Source organism: Bos taurus, chromosome 14 (assembly GCF_002263795.3).
Source record: "Bos taurus isolate L1 Dominette 01449 registration number 42190680 breed Hereford chromosome 14, ARS-UCD2.0, whole genome shotgun sequence".
NCBI classification, from domain to species: domain Eukaryota; kingdom Metazoa; phylum Chordata; class Mammalia; order Artiodactyla; family Bovidae; genus Bos; species Bos taurus.
The window spans coordinates 81834522-81850510 of record NC_037341.1 but is presented as its reverse complement, the minus strand read 5'-3'; the positions used below and the strand labels follow the sequence as shown (position 1 = coordinate 81850510).

The 15989-nt window shown below is 40.2% G+C and overlaps 1 protein-coding gene across 3 annotated transcripts in view; it reads right to left on the bottom strand.

The window, feature by feature from the left end:
* MTBP (MDM2 binding protein) overlaps positions 1–15989 on the bottom strand; it is a 76575-nt gene that overhangs the window by 12860 nt on the left and 47726 nt on the right. For all 3 annotated transcript variants that reach the window (XM_010812245.3, NM_001193177.1, XM_059874280.1), the window contains 2 exons: positions 10918–11073; positions 7473–7568 (listed from right to left, as the gene is read on the bottom strand). In XM_010812245.3, coding sequence (XP_010810547.1) covers positions 7473–7568; positions 10918–11073 — 252 coding nt within the window. The remainder of the gene's footprint in view (positions 1–7472; positions 7569–10917; positions 11074–15989) is intronic.

Sequence of the window (15989 nt, the reverse complement as noted above, 5' to 3'; positions counted from 1 at the left end):
ATCTCTCGATCTCAGCTGCTCACAGCATCATGCCTTTAACTGAATGACGGGCACCGCCGTGTTGACTCTAATTGCCATCTGAAATGTCTTCACCATGATGTTCCTATCGTTTGGCACTGAAACAAGACATGACTTTGTCAGTCAGAAAGGGCCAGGGACAGAGCAGCAGGCGCAGGGTGACCCTGGACAGCAGGGGAGCCAATACCCACTCCTGGATGAAGGAGCGCACGCCCGTATTTTCTCACAAAACAACAGCCAAGTGCTTTCTGTATCCAGAGAAAGAAAAATACCTAACAGAAGATTAAGCTGCCACTGTACTAACCTATCAATACAAGACAGACAAGACACTGCCGAGCACACACCAAGCAATGCCAGTGAACACTGGAAAAACTCCCAAACACACTGGAACAGATGAAAGAAAGTTCAACGCAACAAGAGACCAGTGTGGCCACCTGACGGTCACAGTTTGACAGTGGAATTTCAGTTTGTTCAAGAAGACGCTGCATCTTACAATCAACGGGCTCTTACACTCCAGGATAAGAGAAACAAGTGAAAAACGAGCCAACAGTAGACAGATTTCATTTTGCCTTTGGAAAACACTGATTTGCACTTAAACAGTTTATAAATTTCTTCCAAATATACCTTAAGCCTGAGTACAGCAAGAGCTCAAGGACTCCCAAGGGTCACAGCAACGTAAGAGGAGGAGAGCACTCTCTGCAGTTTCTTATTTACTTTAAGGCTTCACTTGAGCGCTGTTTAGAGGAGTCGGCCTACACAGTTTACACCAGAACTTGGAAAAGCGTGTTTCCGGATTCACTGTGCTTACCCGCACATTCACTGCTTTGATCTCAAAGGCTCAGGCTTAAGGAAACGGAGTCACGTCTAGTTACGTTCTTTTGCTTAAGGGGGTTTCATTTTATAAACTCCTCAAATTCGTATTTCAACTGTTCTTTTCTTTCCCACAGACAAAAGCTCGGTGTTGTTCCATGTATATGTGTTGCTCCTGGTTACTGTTTAGTAGTACTGCGTTACATACACATATCAGTTTATTTATTGATCTATTCTATTGATGAAATAAGGCTATTTCCAGTTTGGATTATTATGAATACAACTGCTCTGTGGGTTCTTTTACAAGTGTTTCTGTGGTGTTACATTTTCATTTCTCTTAGGAAAATGACTATTAGAAATGCTGAGCCATGGGGTTTAAGCTATGTTCAGTTTCATAAGAATCTGCCAGATCCTTTTCTGAACTAAATATGCCATTTTATACTTCCACTAATAATATCGGAGAGTTCTGATTGTTCTATACACTTGTCAATACTGATCAGTTTTAATTTTAGCTATTCTGGTGACTACATGGGAATTTTATTTATGGATGCACTATAATTTACTGAACCAAGCTCCTACAGTTAGACCTTATTTCCAATGTTTATTTGAAATAACACTATGAAAAGTACCCTTGCAAAATTACTTTCAGTGTATACACTAATTTTATCATTGAGCAAAGGTTATCAATCTGATACTATACAAAATTGCATGGCTTTTGGTAAATTACTGATCACTCTCTCTAAGTAAATAATATTTATTTCACTTACATGCAGAGTACATCATGAGAAATGCTGGGCTGGAGGAAGCACAAGCTGGAATCAAGATTGCCGGGAGAAATATCAACAACCTCAGATATCTAGATGACACCACCTGCCGAGAGTTTCCAGGGGGACTCCTGATGCTCGATCCCGCCTTTGCGTATGCCGAGCCTCCTTCCTCATGACCTTTGCCACAGGTGGAGCTCCTCACACCGGCTCCCGGCAACCACCCTTATGGCAGAAAGTGAAGAAGAACTAAAGAGCCTCTTGGTGAAAGTGGAGAGTGAAAAAGTTGGCTTAAAGCTCAACATTCAGAAAACGAAGATCATGGCATCTGGTCCCATCACTTCATGGCAAATAGATGGGGAATCAGTGGAAACAGTGGCTGACTTTACTTTTCAGGGCTCCAAAATCACTGCAGATGTTGATTGCAGCCATGAAATTAAAAGACGCTTACTCCTTGGAAGGAAAGTTATGACCAACCTAGATAGCATATTCAAAAGCAGAGACATCACTTTGCCAACAAAGGTCAGTCTACTCAAGGCATTGGTTTTTCCAGTGGTCATGTATGGATGTGAGAGTTGGACTATAAAGAAAGCTGAGCGCAGAAGAATTGATGCTTTTGAACTGTGGTGTTGGAGAAGACTCTTGAGAGTCCCTTGGACTGCAAGGAGACCCAACCGGTCAATCCTAAAGGAGATCAGTCTTGGGTGTTCATTGGAAAGACTGATGTTGAAGCTGAAGCTCCAATACTTTGGCCACCTGATGCGAAGAGCTGACTCATTTGAAAAGACCCTGATGCTGGGAAAGACTGAAGGCAGGAGGAGAAGGGGACGACAGAGGATGAGATGGTTGGATGGCATCACCGACTCAATGGACATGGGTCTGGGTGGACTCCAGGAGTTGGTGATGGACAGGGAGGCCTGGCGTGCTGCGGTTCATGGGGCTGCAAAGAATAGGACACGACTGAGCGACTGAACTGAACTGATCACTCTCCCATACAGGTAGCAACAATTTAGACTCCGAGCTGGTGGCTCATGCCCTGTACTATCAGTGTGGTCTTACGGGTGGAGAGGACTCTCGCTGCTGTTTCAGTTTACATTCGTAACGTAACTTTAAACGGCTGACTGGTAAAGAAAACACCTTCCACTGTGTACTGGTCCTATGCGTCTCCTGTCTCGTGCACGAATGGCCTTAAGATGCTGCCAGCTCCCACATTCTCCTTATTCACACGGTGTTGACAGTATTTCAGTCCTTTCACATGTCTTCCTTGAAATACTTCACCTCAGTTTATCAACAGACAATGAGATTTCTTTCACTGGCACAAACCAAGGATATGATTTCATGCTTTAAAAATAAAGGTTTCCTCTACTGCCACAGTAATAAGGAAAAATCTCCCTCTCACGTCAACAATGATCTTCATGATTTGGTCTCAATATAGTACAGTATACGTCTTTAGTCTTATTCAGAAACAAAAATGTTATTTCCTCTTTCTAGAATCTGTACCACTGCACTTCATTCCTCGCATTAGTTCAGTTGCTCAGTCGTGTCTGACTCTTTGCGACCCCATGGACTGCAGCACGCCTGGCCTCCCTGTCCATCACCAACTCCCAGAGCTTACTCAAACTCATGTCCATTGAGTTGGTGATGCCATCCAACCATCTCATCCTCTGTCGTCCCCTTCTCTTCCTGCTCTCAATCTTACCCAGCATCAGCGTCTTTTCAAATGAGTCAGTTCTGCACATCAGGTGGCCAAAGCAATGGAATTTTAGCTTCAGCATCAGTCCTTCCAATGAATATTTAGGACTGATCTCCTTTAGGATGGACTGGTTGGATCTCCTTGTAGTCCAAGGGACACTCAGGAGTCTTCTCCAACACCACAGTTCAAAAGCATCAATTTTTCAGCTCTCAGCTTTCTTTATGGTCCAACTCTCACATCCACACATGACTACTGGAAAAACCATAGCTTTGAATAGACAGACCTTTTTTGGCAACTCAATGTCTCTGCTTTTTAATATGCTGTCTAGGTTGGTCATAGCTTTTCTTCCAAACAGCAAGTGTCTTTTAATTGCATGGCTGCAGTCACCATCTGCAGTGATTCTGGAGCACAAAAAATTAAAGTTTGTCACTGTTTCCATTGTTTCCCCATCTATTTGCCACAAAGTGATGGGACCAGATGCCATGATCTTAGTTTTTTGAATGTGGATTTTTAAGCCAACTTTTTCACTCTCCTCTTTCACTTTCATCAAGAGGCTCTTCAGTTCTTTTTCACTTTCTGCCATAAGGGTGGTGTCATCGGCATATCTGAGGTTATTATTTCTCCTGCAATCTTGATTCCAGCTTGTGCTTCTTCCAGCCCGGCATTTCTCATGATGTACTCTGCATGTAAGTTAAATAAGCAGGGTGACAATATACAGCCTTGACATACTCCTTTTCCTATTTGGAACCAGTCTGTTGTTCCATGTCCAGTTCTAACTGTTGCTTCCTGACCTGCATACAGATTTCTCAGGAGGCAGGTCAGGTGGTCTGATATTCCCATCTCTTCAAGAATTTTCCAGTTTGTTGTGATCCACACAGTCAAAGGCTTTAGCATACTCAATAAAGCAGAAATAGATGGTTTTTTTGGAACTCTCTTGCTTTGGCAATTTGATCTCTGGTTCCTCTGCCTATGGGTTGGAGAATTTTGAGCATTACTTTGCTAGCGTGTTAGATGAGTGCAATTGTGTGGTAGTTTGAGCATTCTTTGGCATTGCCTTTCTTTGGGATTGGAATGAAAACTGACCTTTTGTACTCCTGTGGCCACTGCTGAGGTTTCAAAATTTGCTGATATATCGAGTGCACCACTTTCACAGCATCACCTTTCAGGATTTGAAATAAATCAATTGGAATTTCATCACCTCCACTAGCTTTGTTCATAGTGAGGGTTCCTAAGGCTCACTTGTCTTCTCATTCCAGGATGTCTGACTCCAGGTGAGTGATCACACCATCGTGGTTATCTGAGTCATGAAATCTATTTTGTATAGTTCTTCTGGGTATTGTTGCCACCTCTTCTTAATATCTTGTGCTTCTGTTAGGTCCATACCATTTCCATCCTTTATTGTGCCCATTGTTTGCATGAAATGTTCCCTTGGTATCTCTAATTTTCTTGAAAAGATCTCTAGTCTTTCCCATTCTGTTGTTTTCCTCTATTTCTTTGAGGAAGGCTTTCTTATCTCTCCTTGCTATTTTTTGGAACTCTGCATTCAAATGGGTATATCTTTCCTTTTGTCCTTTGCCTTTCTCTTCTTTTCTCAGCTATTTGTAAGGCCTCCTCTACAATGTCACAAACCTCTGTCCCTAGTTGTTCAGGCACTCTATCAGATCAAACCCTTGAATCTATTTGTCACTTCCACTGTATAATCCTAAGGGATTTGATTGAGGTCATACCTGAATGGTCTGTGTTTTTCCCTACTTTCTTCAATTTAAATCTGAATTTTGCAATACGGAGTTCATGATCTGAGCCATAGTCAGCTCCTGGTCTTGTTTTTGCTGACTGTATAGAGCTTCTCCATTTTTGGCTGCAAAGAATATAATCAATCTGATTTCGGTGTTGACCATCTGGTGATGTCCATGTGTAGAGTCTTCTCTTGTGTTGTTGGAAGAGGGTGTTTGCTATGACCAGTGCATTCTCTTGGCAAATCTCTATTAGCCTTTGCCCTTCTTCATTCTGTACTTCAAGGCCAAATTTGCCTGTTACTCCAGGTGTTTCTTGACTTCCTACTTTTGCATTCCAGTCCCCTATAATGAAAAGGACATCTTTTTGGGGTGTTAGATCCAGATGGTCTGGTAGGTCTTCGTAGAACCGTTCAACTTCAGATTCTTCAGCATTACTGGTTGGGGCAAAGACTTGGATTACTGTGATACTGAATGGTTTGCCTTGGAAATGAACAGAGATCTTCTGTCATTTTTGAGATTGTACCCAAGTACTGCATTTCAGACTCTCTTGTTGACTATGAGGGCTACTCCATTTCTTCTAAGGGATTCTTGGCCACAGTAGTAGATATAATGGTCATCTGAATTAATTTCACTCATTCCAGTCCATTTTAGTTCACTGATTCCTAAAATGTCAATGTTTAGTCTTGCCATCTCCTGTTTGACCACTTCCAATTTGCCTTGAATCATGGACCAAACAATCCAGGTTCCTATGCAATACTGTTCTTTACAGCATTGGACCTTGCTTCTATCACCAGGCACATCCACAACTGCATGTTGTTTCTGCTTTGGCTCAGCCTCTTCATGCTCTGGAGTTATTTCTCCACCGATCTCCAGTAGCACCTCCAACAGGCCACCCACTGACCTGGGGAGTTCATCTTTCAGTGTCATTATCTTTTTGTTTTTTTCATACTATTTATGGGGTTCTCAAGGCAAGAATACTGAAATGGTTTGCCATTCCCTTCTCCAGTGGACCACATTCTGTCAGACCTCTCCACCATGACCCGTCCTTCTTAGGTAGCCCCACATGGGATGGTTCATAGTTTCACTGAGTTAGACAAGGCTGTGGTCAATGTGATCAGTTTGGTTAGTTTCCTGTGATTGTGGTTTTCATTCCTCCCATAGACACTGCCTTTTCGGTCAGATAAATTCCTCTTCATTCCTTCAAACTTAGTTCAGATGTCCTCCCTGGAATTCTCAATTTGTGGTGTTTACTTGTTTCACACACTGGGAAGTGTTATATACTGGTATTTTTAACACCGTTTACATTCTGAAACTCCAGTACTTTGGCCACCTCACGTGAAGAGTTGACTCACTGGAAAAGACTCTGATGTTGGGAGGGACTGGAGGCAGGAGGAGAAGGGGACAGAGGATGAGATGGCTGGATGGCATCACCGACTCGATGGACATGATTTTGGGTGAACTCCGGGAGTTGGTGATGGACAGGGAGGCCTGGCGTGCTGCGATTCATGGGGTCACAAAGAGTCGGACACGACTGAGCGCCTGAACTGAACTGAATTGAACTGACATCCTACTAAAGTCATGTCTTTCTTTCTCCCCTACTAGAGTACATGTTTCTTAAGGGCCAAAATACTTGTCTTACAGTCTTTTGTATCTTTAGCCCTATCAGTGAATCACTATCAGTAAAGAAGGTTTAAAGTTATGTCACATAAAGATTAAGTTTACAAGACAACCAAAGTAGTATATCTCTTTTGCTCACTGATAAAGGTGCTTCTCGGAGAAGGCAAGAGATCAAGGTAAAATCAAGTCCTTTTCTATTTTCATTTATGGAAAATCAATATAAAATAATGCTTTGCTTTAGGAATGTGAAATAGTTTGCAAAATGAATCACTAGGGTCTTGCAAATTTAACCTAAAATATATTATTTCCATCATTTCCTTTCTTATCCCGGTGAATGGTAGATGCACACATGGCCTCAGGAACTGCTGATGCTTCTAATTCTAAGTAAGAGAACCCTTTGAAATTTTATTCAAACAGGTCAATTAAAATTCCGTAAAAATGTACACACAATTAACATATTGCAAATGAGAATACATTTCATCTAACAGTTTCTGGGCAGTTACAATGACCAGAGAATATCAATGTGCCCAGTAGTGTAAATATACATTTACATACAATATACAAAGTAGGGGCCAAAATAATTCTGACTAAAATACCCAATAACTAACAATAGGACATTTAAATGTAAAACTGATTAATCAACAGATATCTTTCTTTTACCAACAGAAGACGAATTATTTGAGTATGTAATACTTGTTTTTTGAGGGTTTTTTGACATACTTTCTCTTTGGTTCTCTCTCAACTTCTATCAGTTTGTTAGTCATTCTTCACAGTCACAGAAGATAAGCCACATTAAGAACACACAGAAGAATAAAATGAAAATTAAAAACTCACTCAATTCCATGATAATGACATACTGAAGCTTTTTCAAAAGGTAAACCGCGAAGTTTCTGAGGACTAAGTTCTGGTGTCAGGACAAAAGTCTTCTCCCTGAAACAAAAAGCTTTCCATTTGCATATATTTGGTGAGAAAGTTCAAGAAACTGTCTAAAGAAGGAAGTCTGACTTCCTTCTCTATAACTAGATATTATATGGGATTAAAACTGAATTATATCAGGAAGCCAAAGAAGAAAATGAAGTAAGGTTAAGCCTAGGGGTTTCGTCACTTACATTTTCTCTGTCCCAAGCTTCTAAATATGATAATATTACTTATTTTACAAAACTATTCTGAGAAATGGTTAAATGAAGAATAGAACATGATCTGTAGGGGAAATTCAAGAAGCAGCATTATTCCTGAAGCATATGTTATTCTTGGTGTAGTAAACTGCTTATGCATTTATTAACAGTTAAATTCTTTTCTTGCAGTGGAATAATTAAAGTCAAACTCAAATCTTCAGTAACAAAAGAGGTATTTAGTTCCTACTATACCACATGGGGAATCCAGATTTTTCTATGCATGGGAACAGTCATTTTGACGCCTATTTTAAGAATCAGTGACCTTTTAAACATCAGTGGATATAAAGACTAACTGCTGATCTCAGCTCTTCTTCTAACGCTGGTTCCAATCAGCAGGTGTGTCGGAACCAGTCCCGTGGTGAACTTAAACAAACACTCATGCTCAGCCCCTCCACGTCGGCACCTACAGTCAGGTTAAGCTTTCTGAGTTATTCTAAGAAGAGCCCTCCTTCTCTGCCTGGGTTGGGAGGCACTGTTCTGATGAACTGCATCATGATTCCTGGAGCTCAGAACAGGTTAGAGGTAGGAATGGGAGAATTATTCAAGTTTCTTTACACTGGTAATAGGCAGAAGGAGACACCAGGGGCTTGACTTCAGAAGACTTACAAATGGTAAACAGAAAAACAAGTAGGTAGTGGAGTATCAAGAATAATTCACTATCACACTCCCCCCCCTTGGCTTTAGTAATGAAAACTGCCCATATGACACTGAATATTATCTACAGAGTTTAAGATAAGCATTTGAAATTATTACATTAAAATGTAAGACATATGCAAGTTAATGAATCCTGAAAACCAGGATTTATATTCTAATGCATTCATTTAAAGTGCTTCACATAAAGTAACACTAATAAATGGCAATGATCCCAGTATTTTATGACTAGCTATTCAAGGGAATAATTCTGTAATATAAAACTATTTAGGTGCCTAGCATTTCACTTCCTTCTTTTACCACGTTGTCTTCCATTTATTTTAATCTCTCCCAGCAACTTTATCTATTTGTGTTTAATTTTACTCACACCTTGTTCTTTCTGAAGGAAATGCTTTATAAGTATGGATTTTGTCAATGTTTAATACTTCGTTTATATGTACAGGTGTCGTTCCTGTACTTTGCTTAATATTGCTTTTCAGGTGGTTCCTCAGTAGACAGTTAATAAAAGCCCACAGGTCCTTGAGTCATTACCATGAAAGCTCATCCTTCAACTTTAACACAAGATATAGTTGATAATGACACAGTTCTTTACTAACATCAAGGAATTATATAAAACTTCCCTAGATAAATCACTGGTAAGCTACAGGGAGAATTAATAGTATCCCTCCTTGACACTGCAGCTACGAAGACATTCTGGTCAAAAAGAGTACAACCTACATAATTCAGTTTTGGCAAACCCATCTGACTCTGCCAGTTCACGCTTAATAATTTGGAAGGACAGGAATCCAATAACTAAATAGATGAAAATGTATATATAATTCTTCCCTTTCTTGATTCCCACAGAAAGGATTATCAATCTCTCAAAGCTATAAGAAAATTACTCTAAAATTATACTGTTTTTGTCATTAAAATCATTAAGTCATTAAAACTCAGAACTATTAAGACCATCATATCTCCTAAGTTGCTCCCCATCTCTCTCTCTCTTTAGTGACCACGCACATGATAAATTCTTTCCAAAATCAACCCTTAAATTCGGGCTTCCCTGGTGGCTCAGACGGTAAAGCATCTTCCTGTAATGTGGGAGACCCGGGTTTGATTCCTGGGTCAGGAAGACCCCCTGGAGAAGGAAATGGCAATCCACTCCAGCACTCTTGCCTGGAAAATCCCATGGATGGAGGAGCCTGATAGGCTACAGTCCATGGGGTCGCAAAGAGTCCTACTTGCCAAAACAAGCTTTGTAAAAGTAATCAAAATGTTCTATAATTTTTAAAGTCCTTTGGAAGATTCTCAGAAAAATGGATTAACAAGAAGAAACTGGGGCAGTGAACAAGGTATTCAAATCTCACAAGTATTTCATGTCACGATTTTGCAATACCCAGTTATGATCAACCTAGATAGCATATTCAAAAGCAGAGACATTATTTTGCCAACAAAGGTCCATCTAGTCAAGGCTATGGTTTTTCCAATAGTCATGTATGGATGTGAGAGTTGGACTGTGAAGAAAGCTGAGCGCCGAAGAATTGATGGTTTTGAACTGTGGTGTTGGAGAAGACTCTTGAGAGTCCCTTGGACTGCAAGGAGATCCAACCAGTCCATTCTAAAGGAGATCAGTCCTGGGTGTTCTTTGGAAGGAATGATGCTAAAGCTGAAACTCCAGTACTTTGGCCACTTCATGCGAAGAGTTGACTCACTGGAAAAGACCCTGATACTGGGAGGGATTGGGGGCATGAGGAGAAGGGGACGACAGAGGATGAGATGGCTGGATGGCATCACCGACTCGATGGACGTGAGTTTGAGTGAACTCCAGGAGTTGGTGATGGACCGGGAAGCCTGGCGTGCTGCAATTCATGGGGTTGCAAAGAGTTGGACACGACTGAGTGACTGAACTGAACTGATTTTATTAATTAGCAACTTAGTGGAAGCTGTCTTGGAAGTCAAATTAGTTGTAAATTATTCAAGTTGACAGTGAGTTTTACTTGGTATAGTTTCAAAATCATTTTTATTATACTTTCCCATTCTTCTCAGTTGAAAGGCTATCCTTTTTGCTACTATTAGGCATAACTGACAATGTTATGATTTAGTAGTAAAGTCAAAACTAGAAAGTGATAGAAAAGAGAATTAAAAAAATTTTTTGCAAGTCAAATTATAATTTTTTTGAAAAAGTATTGCTATCTGTCTACGAAATAGAAGCTCACTTCTATAAGAAATATGTTAAGGTGGTTTTTATTATTCCTGTTTCCTTTATACTCAACACTACAAAGAGTAGAACATTAGGCTGACGTGTGAGAATTAAGGCCAACTGATAAACACTCAAACTTGTAGATTTTGTCCAAGTGGCACAGAACATCTAAGTGGATGTTAGATCTAAACACATAACTGAAGAAATAAGAGGCAATGTGCTTTTAAAATGATTCCTTAAAAAATTAATTGGAAGTTCTAAGTTTATAACTTACCCTTTTTGAATCTGTAAAGGCTGAAGATCTCCAATTGGTAATCCATCTGAGGTAAAGAATTTAAGCAATTCTTTAGCATCCAATAATGTGACTGAATCCCGTGGACCCTCTTTGTGGCCCAGCAATTGTTCAGATGAACGAGGTAATGAACCAGTTCTGAGAAGAAAAAAAAATTATGTAGATTTATTAAAAGCAGATTAGAATTCTCCATGGTCAGGAAAAGCTGCTATGAACAGAAACCAGAAAAATACACACACACACAAAACTGAAGATCTACACATTTAAGAAAGAAAAAAAGTAAAATCTTTGTAAATCATTTAGAATCAAAGCATATTTTCAAAAATCTGTATGTAGGCTACAGGAAAACTTGCAGTTATCATGTCAAAACAATGTTACTACTTAACTAAAATAAACATAATTATATTCTTTATATTTGGCATGATTGATTACATTCATGCTATCATTATCATACTATCACTATCATTATTAGTGTGAAGTCATCAAATCTATAAAATTTAAATCTAAACTCTCTTGTATGTTCCAAAGCCCCATAATATTGTAAATTCTGCAGGCAGAAACCGAATGTTCCAATGTTCTATAAACTTCAAAGATTACGTAAAGCACAACCATGAAATGAGATGGTAATCAGATATTTCTCAAAGATCTCTTCTAGCCATGATTATGACATTATGAATAAATACTAATTGTTATTATACCTGAAATATATGCAGGACTTCACACTTTTCAAACTGCATACAATATATTCTCTCTCTTTTTTTTTTAACTTTTATTTATTTGGCTGCATCAGGTCTAGCTGCTTCGCACAGGATCTTCTGTTGCTGTGCACAGGCTCTCCTTGTGGCCCATGGGCTTTGGAGTGAGAGGGCTCAGTTGTTGCTTCCTCTGCAGCATGTGGGATCTTAGTTCCCCATCCAGGGCTCGAATCTGTGTCCCCTGCATTGCAAGGTGGACTCCCAACCACTGGACCACCAGGGAAGTCCCTACAATATATTCTTAATCCTCACAAATTCCCTTGAAAAAGATAGGACAGGTCTTATCTCAAAATGAAATTAACACCTGAAAATAAGAACTTTGTAAAGTTCGTATCATACCAAGCCTAAAAAACGATAACTATTCTTACCACACAATAGTGCCTTACAGACCCATGGTGCCAAGATTTTTTAAATGACAGAATCAGAACTAGCCTGACTCTGAATTAGGTACCAATTCTACTCTATCACTCTATGAACCCAAAAAGCTCAGTTTTTAAAAACTGGAAAGAAGAAAACAGTAGCAGAGAATGCTACAGGTTTTCTCAAGCATTGAGTTACAAATCATACTATTACTCTGTCACAAAAGCAAAAATAAAATCTTTCAATACCTGCACAGAACATTAATTTCCTGACTTTGTATTAATTCAACTATTTCCTGATTAATCACTCAAGCATTTTTATTGATAATTATACAATTAAAATGCTGACATTATGGCCTTAAGACATATTTCTATACAACAGTGTCTCTTTCTTCTACTCATTCCCTTTATTTTTAAATTGAAAATATATATCTCATAAAAACAGTCAAACAAGAAAACACTCAAAACGCTATATCCCAGGAGGGTAAGAACTACATGATGAGGTCAATTTAATTTCTATATAGCCATTCTCTAACAGTGACTAACAAAATCTTAACCAATATTATTCTCAATCATTTGACAGTCCAGTTGTGATGGGGAAATGCATACTTTGCATTTACATAGAACCCAGGACACAAAAATATCAGAAAAATTTAAAAGCCCCGTTTGTGATAAAGTATACCAACAAGATACATCTTGAGTAAAAAACAAAACAAGACACACTGACAACACTTTTTAGTGTTTCCAAACTTACAAAGTATTTTTTCATACATTATCTCATTAAATTTTCAGAACTTTGAAGTAGAACTGGGCTTGTTATCTCCATCTTACAGATGAGTCAACAAAGTCACATAACAGGTGACTGAGTTTGTCTAAAACCAAATTCCTGGTACTTCCCTGTGGTCCAGTCATTGAGAATCTGCCTTCCAGTACAGGTACAGAAGTTCGATTCCTGGTCAGGGAAGTAAGATCCCACATGCCACGGAGCAGCAAGCCTCACCTGCGTGACAAAGCTCAAGAAGCCCAAGCACCCAACAAGGAGCTGGCACCCCACCACGAAGAGGAGCCAGCGCCCCGCCACAAAGACCTAACACGGCCAACAAGGGCTGCCCTGCTGCTCAGCGGGGAAGAACCCGCCTGCAGTTCGGGACACCTGGGTTTCACCCCTGGGTTGGGAAGATCCCCTGGAGAAGGGAAAGGCTACCCACTCCAGGATTCTTGCCTGGAGAAGTCCAGGGATGGTTGAGTCCATGGGGTCACAAAGAGTTGGACACAACCGAGTGACTTTCACTCACAGCCAAATAAATAAATAAAACCAAATCCTTATGATTTCTGAATGTCACTCTGTAATGGTCTGTTATTCTTCAGCTGAATCTGTTTTAACATAAAACAAATTATGAAACTATATAACTTTGGTTTCCAGCCAAGAATCAGATGGTATCCTCCCATATTTTGAAGTGTCCACAAATACGTACTGAGTATTTACTCTGTAATTATCACCGTGAGGTACTAAAAAAAAGTTCACTGATAATAATTTATAGACCCCTAATCACTGTTCATGACTGTGTACAGGTATGACTTAAAGTAGGAAAAAGGAGGGAAGGAGAGCGAAAGGAGATAAATACATCAGTGTAGAATGAGGCAGGAAAGGCACAATAAAACAAGTCTCATGAAAGAAGTAATAGCACAGTCTTTTAACTGCAGCATTTATACAAGCCTTAAGAGAAAGGTGGTATTTGAGCTACACCTAAACTACAAACAAGCTTCTTCTGGTTCAAGATGATGCATCAAACATACACATTAACCTCTCCATTCAAAAGAAGAAAAATCACAATGCTGAAGTACCAGGCACTAAGTTTATAACAGGGCTCAAAAAGGAAGAAGGAAGAGGAGTGGACCAAAGGGTTCAATGAATTCCAGGAATGACTAGAATACTCCTCAGCAGGGATTACAAGGAACCTATAGAGAAGGCAGACTACGTCTTCGTCTCCCAGGAAACCACAGGCAGGCTCTAATCCAGAGCTCAGAGTGGCAATGGGCAGCCATCACCTGATACATTTTCAGAACTCTACCTGAACACCCTCCCACTCCACATCTTAGATTCATGCTTTTACCTCTAAGAGAAAAACTGCACTCTGAAGATCCAGAACTAAGTGCCTGTCCTACCGTCAGCGGCGAAACCCCCAGAATACAGCCCTTGAAGAAACACAAGCTGGAATCAAGACTGCCGGGAGAAATATCAATAACCTCAGATATGCAGATGACACCCCCCTTATGGCAGAAAGTGAGGAGGAACTAAAAAGCCTCTTGATGAAAATTAAGTGGAGAGTGAAAAAGTTGGCTTAAAGCTCAACATTCAGAAAACGAAGATCATGGCATCTGGTCCCATCACTTCATGGCAAATAGATGGGGAAACAGTGGAAACAGTGTTAGACTTTATTTTTTGGGGCTCCAAAATCACTGCAGATGGTGACTGCAGCCATGAAATTAAAAGACGCTTACTCCTTGGAAGGAAAGTTATGACCAACCTAGATAGCATATTGAAAAGCAGAGACATTACTTTGCCAACAAAGGTTCTCTAGTCAAGGCTATGGTTTTTCCTGTGGTCATGTATGGATGTGAGAGTTGGACTGTGAAGAAGGCTGAGCGCCAAAGAATTGATGCTTTTGAACTGTGGTGTTGGAGAAGACTCTTGAGAATCCCTTGGACTGCAAGGAGATCCAACCAGTCCATTCTGAAGGAGATCAGCCCTGGGATTTCTTTGGAAGGAATGATGCTAAAGCTGAAACTCCAGTACTTTGGCCACCTCATGCGAAGAGTTGACTCATTGGAAAAGACTGATGCTGGGAGGGATTGGGGGCAGGAGGAGAAGGAGACGACAGAGGATGAGATGGCTGGATGGCATCACTGACTCGTTGGATGTTAGTCTGGGTGAACTCCGGGAGTTGGTGATGGACAGGGAGGCCTGGCATGCTGTGATTCATGGGGTCGCAAAGAGTCGGACATGACTGAGCGACTGAACTGAACTGAAAGCACCCAAGCTACCTCCCCCCAGCTGCCCTTCATCTCCCTTCTCCCAGGATAAATTCTGGTGACAGCAGGCAGGTAACAGAACCACACATATAGAGAGAAATGTAGGCAACTACCAACATCAAACAGTCTAAGACTAAATTCTCAGCTGTGAACAATCAAGGGCCACCAGATACTAAAAAGCTGCACAGAAGAGAAAAACAGCAGAGGAACAAATGATACAGATCTAAAGGATAATGGGATCATTTAAAGAACAGATAAGACAAGTTAAAAGAAAATTCCAATTAATAAATTAATATCCTTAGAGTATCGTCTCAATTCTTATTATTAATAAGAATAGGTTGCTATGAAAAAAGATTAGATAACAAAAAAGTATTATTAGGAATTTTTTTAATAGCTGCCAAAAACTTATTGGAAAAGATGAAAGTAAAGGTCGAGGAAATATACCAGAATGCAGAGCAGAAAAGATGAAAAGATGGACTATTATGATTTTTTTTATGGAATCATTCTTCAAACTTTTTTTATTTTTCTCACTGTGCTGGGTCCTTGCTGCTGCATGGACTTTTTCTATAGTTGCAGAGAACGGAGGCTATTTCCTAGCTCCAAGGTGCCAGCTTCTCGTAGCGGTGTTTTTTATTGTGTGGAGCACAGACTCCAGGGCTCCCAGGCCTCAGCAGTAGTGGCATGCGGGCTCAACAGTTGCCGTTCACAGGCTCTAAAGCACAGGCTCAGCAGCTGTGGCACAAAGTGCCCTGTAGTACACGGGACCGACCCAGACCAGGCACTGAATTGGTGCCTCCTGTGTTGGCTGGCTGACTCTCTACCACCGAGCTGCCCAGAAAGTCCAAAGACATGGATTATTGAAAGAAGAATCAAATATAATTGAAAAATCAATCTGAGGCATCTAAAA